This window comes from Zingiber officinale, chromosome 6A, assembly GCF_018446385.1.
Source record: "Zingiber officinale cultivar Zhangliang chromosome 6A, Zo_v1.1, whole genome shotgun sequence".
NCBI lineage: Eukaryota > Viridiplantae > Streptophyta > Magnoliopsida > Zingiberales > Zingiberaceae > Zingiber > Zingiber officinale.
In genome coordinates, this window is record NC_055997.1 from 34,830,758 (window position 1) to 34,834,918 (window position 4,161).

The 4,161-nt window shown below is 41.2% G+C and overlaps 1 protein-coding gene across 1 annotated transcript; it reads right to left on the bottom strand.

Moving 5' to 3' along the window:
- Positions 1-1,973: 1,973 nt before the first annotated feature.
- Positions 1,974-3,674, bottom strand: LOC121996263 (probable sugar phosphate/phosphate translocator At5g25400). The gene has a single exon (XM_042550170.1). It carries the CDS (start codon positions 3,555-3,557, stop codon positions 2,469-2,471), a length of 1,089 nt encoding a protein of 362 aa, XP_042406104.1. The 5' UTR covers positions 3,558-3,674; the 3' UTR covers positions 1,974-2,468.
- Between the last annotated feature and the right edge of the window lie 487 nt (positions 3,675-4,161).

Consider the following 4,161-nt stretch of genomic DNA (forward strand, 5'->3'; position numbering starts at 1 on the left):
TCAAGCTTGAGCCAACTCAAGATTAGACAACCTGGTCAACCTAACCCAGGGGATATTGCACCAACAGAATCCTGGAGCATCTCCTAAAAAGTCGCGGGTAAAACATCGACTTTGCTCATCATCCTTATGAAGTGAGGTCAAGGAGGTCCAAGTGTAGGCAACAAGCACAAATAAAGTTGATCATCGAAGAGGTCAAGCGATGTTGAATCTCTATCTCTCCAAATGCTTGATGTAGAATCTTATTCGCTCCAAATATTGCATCTCTATGCTTGCTCTCTCTTGAGGTCACTCGAGAAAGCGAATTTATAAGACCAAGAACTCGATCCACAATAGTTTCATCTAAGTACTAAGAAAAAGTGCCACTCAAAAGTTACAAGACCAAGAAAACCTGTGATTAACACCCTCAAAAGTTGTAAACAGAAGGTCAAAAGTGCCACTCTAAAAAGCACTCTTGCTTCCAAGGAGATAATGCATATGTTACAGGTCGCTAACCCAAGATAAAAAGTTCCCTGATACATGTTGGATTTGGGCAGTGTTTGAATGAAAGCAGTATGCACTTCTCTCTTAGTTTTGCTGAATGAAAAATAATATATATATATATATATATATATATATCATGCACAAAGAAAAAACTATTATTCATTTCAAAACAGAAGAGTTTTGTTAGTTGATGTCCAATAGAATTAGGAACCCAAGAAGAATCCAAGAAATGCTACAAGATATTTCATGTTCTGAACAGACAGATAGATGAGTTTCAGGTAGTCATTTACAGAGTTTGTACATTCTCAGACAAGTCACAATCATTTCTGGATTCAACATTAAATCAATGACATGAAATCATTTCTGGATTTAACACTAATCCAATATGAGATCGGACTGATACATCACTGATGGATAAAAAGAGAATTAAGCAATTGCAATCTAGACTGTCGAATTAAGCTACAGCTATGATCCAAGTAGAAAAATGGATGATTTTTCAATGTAATTCTGCTTGGTGACTGATGGCAAGAACTATAAATTTATCATCGGTGAAGTGTTACCGAGCATAAGAAATGCAAGAAGTGCATTAGAAGGCTGTATAGTAGACAAAAAGAACGGCAAGTTTTTAGTGTACCCCGAGTGCTAGGACCTAGGAGTGAAGTTTTTTCACTTTCCATGGTTTACATTGACTGAGGAATCAAGTATTGGATGTCTCTAGTACAAGTGAGGCATTGATTTGTCCAACTTTCACTCTACTTTTGCTCTCATATATTGTAGATTTTTATACCCTTTGTGCATGTACCATGTAGGCTTGCATCAAATCAGATGAATTGCACACAAATTTTTCACAGTGTATTTGTATTGTTCTACAATGATTTTACCATGTCGGCTTGTGGTCAAGGTTATTATGCATTCTAAAGCACCGTTTTGATCTACAAAAAGTGTTGTTTGAGACAATGAGATTAAGTAGCATTATATCAGTCACTAATCCTATTGGATGATATCATAGCCGCTTATAACCCCAATACAGGCATCCCCAAACTTAACCCTCAGTAAACACTAAGTTCCATCTCAGTTAATCAGTAGACAACAAAAACTATATCATCTAATAGTAAGATATAAAACCCAAGGATTTTCGAATAACTTCAACAGCCTAAGCAAGCATGAATTTCAACAAAGGGCCTATAGGAAAGATTTTATGCACAAACCAGATCTAAAAATCATGACTGAATATACAAAGAAGGATTCCTTATGCATTTGTGAATGTCATAAATAAAGCATAATGTCTAAGTTTTGTATACAAAGCACATATAGCAAGCCAAATTAAGTATTGCCAGCTTCAAGTTGAATTTTATCATTTGAAAGGACAAAATTTGAGCAGTAATACAGAACTGTAGAAACATGTGAGGTTAGGGCCACAAATAGCTGAATATATACCATAAAAAGAGTTCCAAGTGGGTAAGATGGGTTCAACATGCACTACACATAAAATCCAAGGTAAACGAGCAAAACACCAAATGTAAATGAATCATCAAATGCATTACACATAAAAATTCTACAAGATAAGAACAATAGCAAGATAAACATATAGTGGGCAATGTCTTTCTGAAAGAACATAGATTCAGAAAACAAACAAGCCAATCTAGTGTGATTCGTCCATAATTCCCTATGCAGGGCAAGATCTGCAATTTAATCAAAACCATCGAACTTGTTTCCCGGACTGAGACAAATGATATATAACAACAATCAGGCACATATGATCAAAATCCAAACTTTTCCATGAATAATAACAAGTAAAATAGGATAACAATGAAAGAAAACATCAAAAGTCCCTTTTTTACTATTCTTTTCCTTGTTTTCTCACTTAAACTTCCTCCATGGCTGCAGAATGTGTTACTAAAGATAGATAAGCTAACGAATGAAGAGATCCATAAGAAATACTGAAGACGAACCGATCTATTTCTGGAAGAACAAGGCTGAAGTATGGATCAATTCTGGGCGTCACCCTTCCTGTTGTCTCCGGGACCATCAACTTGCTGGAGGAGCTTCCCCGCCTCCTCGTCCGCCTGTGTAGCCTTCTTCTGCGATTCCTTGGCCTTCAGCGCCTGTAACTTGACATGGTTGTAGTAGGCGACCCCAAGGAAGGCAATGGCGTAGCCAAAGAGGTTGATGGTAGTGACAGTGTCCCGGATCACAGACCAGGAGAAGGCTATTAGGAGCCAATCCTTGACAACGCCGGCTACGTTCATAGTAAGTGCGGAAGTCTTGCCGACAAGGAGGAAGACGGCAAGGTTAAGGGCGAAGGCGCAGAAGGAGTTGGTGCCGAAGATGAGCAGATCAGGACGGAGAGAGGTGGCCGAACGGGCGCGGAGAACAGGAAGCTCGACGACGGACCAGGGGATCATGAGGAATGCGAAGCAGCAAGGGGCAACATAGTAGAGAGAGGTGATGGGATTGAGGGAGATGCCCTTGGAGGTGAGCAGGATCTGGATGAGGACGAGGCGGGTGGCCTCGAACGCGACAGCGCCAAGCTGGAGGGCGACGCCGGTGGCGTCAAAGCGCGCCTCTCCGTACGCGGCGATTGCAACGCCGAAGGAGATGGAAAGCATGTTGAGCATAGAGGAGCTCTTAAAAATCTCCTTTTTGAAGAGTATTCCGATGGAGTAGACGGCGACCGGCATGAGGGCCTTGAGCATCTGGATGAAGGAGACGGAGAGGTAGATGTAAGCGGAGTTCGAGAACCAGAGGGAGAGGGAGTAGAGGGCGCCGATGGGGACGATGGAGGAGAGGTAGAGGGCGCGGGACATGGCCGGAGAGGACGGCGGATCGACGAGGCGAAAGACCCGGACAAGGAGGAAGGCGAGAGAGGAACAGAAGCCCATGTGGATCATGGTGAGGGAGATGGGGAAGGGCCATCCGTACATTTTCGGATCCAAGATGTACTTGTTGTAGACGATGACGGTGAAACTGAGGAAGATCCATATGGCGACGTAGGCGTAGGAAAGCAGAATCTTCCTCAAAACTCCCTCTGCCACAGCGCCGCCGGCGCCGCCTCCGCCAATGCCCTCGCGACCCATACTAACGACGACGTCGATGGAGACGCCCTTCTCCTCCTACGACTGCCTCGATCTGTCGTAGACTCCGGCGGTTCAGATCTGGAAGAAGAGGACTCGAAACGGGGAGATGGATTTGAAGGAGACGAAGACGTGGAGGAAGGAGGCGGAGAACTTAACGAAGATGCGGGGAAATTTTCATCTCGCCCTGTGAAATCTCATTAATTATCAATTTGACTCAGAACTCAAATTCTATTTGCTAATATGGGGCTGGCGATGCAAACTTCATGCAAACTATAAATAAAACTAGGTGCGTAAACTAAAATTTATGTAAATACAAGGGTAAAAGAGGAAATATGAGCAAACTTCAAACTTGTCGCTGACGTGCGCCGATTTTAATAGGTCTCACGACCGTTTCACAAGTACACCCCTGATAAAATCCATTATTATAAAACTAGTTTATAATAAATGCACAAAAATAAAAAAATTATCTTTCCATTATAATATCTCATGTAAAAAAATTAAAAATATCTTTATTCCAACTTTATTAAAAAACTTAATCGAAACTATTCTAACTTAATTAAAATTATTTAATATTATTAAAGCATTTTTTAATCAAAATTCATAT

What these genes read in the sequence shown, in the direction of transcription:
- LOC121996263 (XM_042550170.1), bottom strand. Translation starts at nt 3,557, where the DNA reads ATGGGTCGCGAGGGCATTGGCGGAGGCGGCGCCGGCGGCGCTGTGGCA.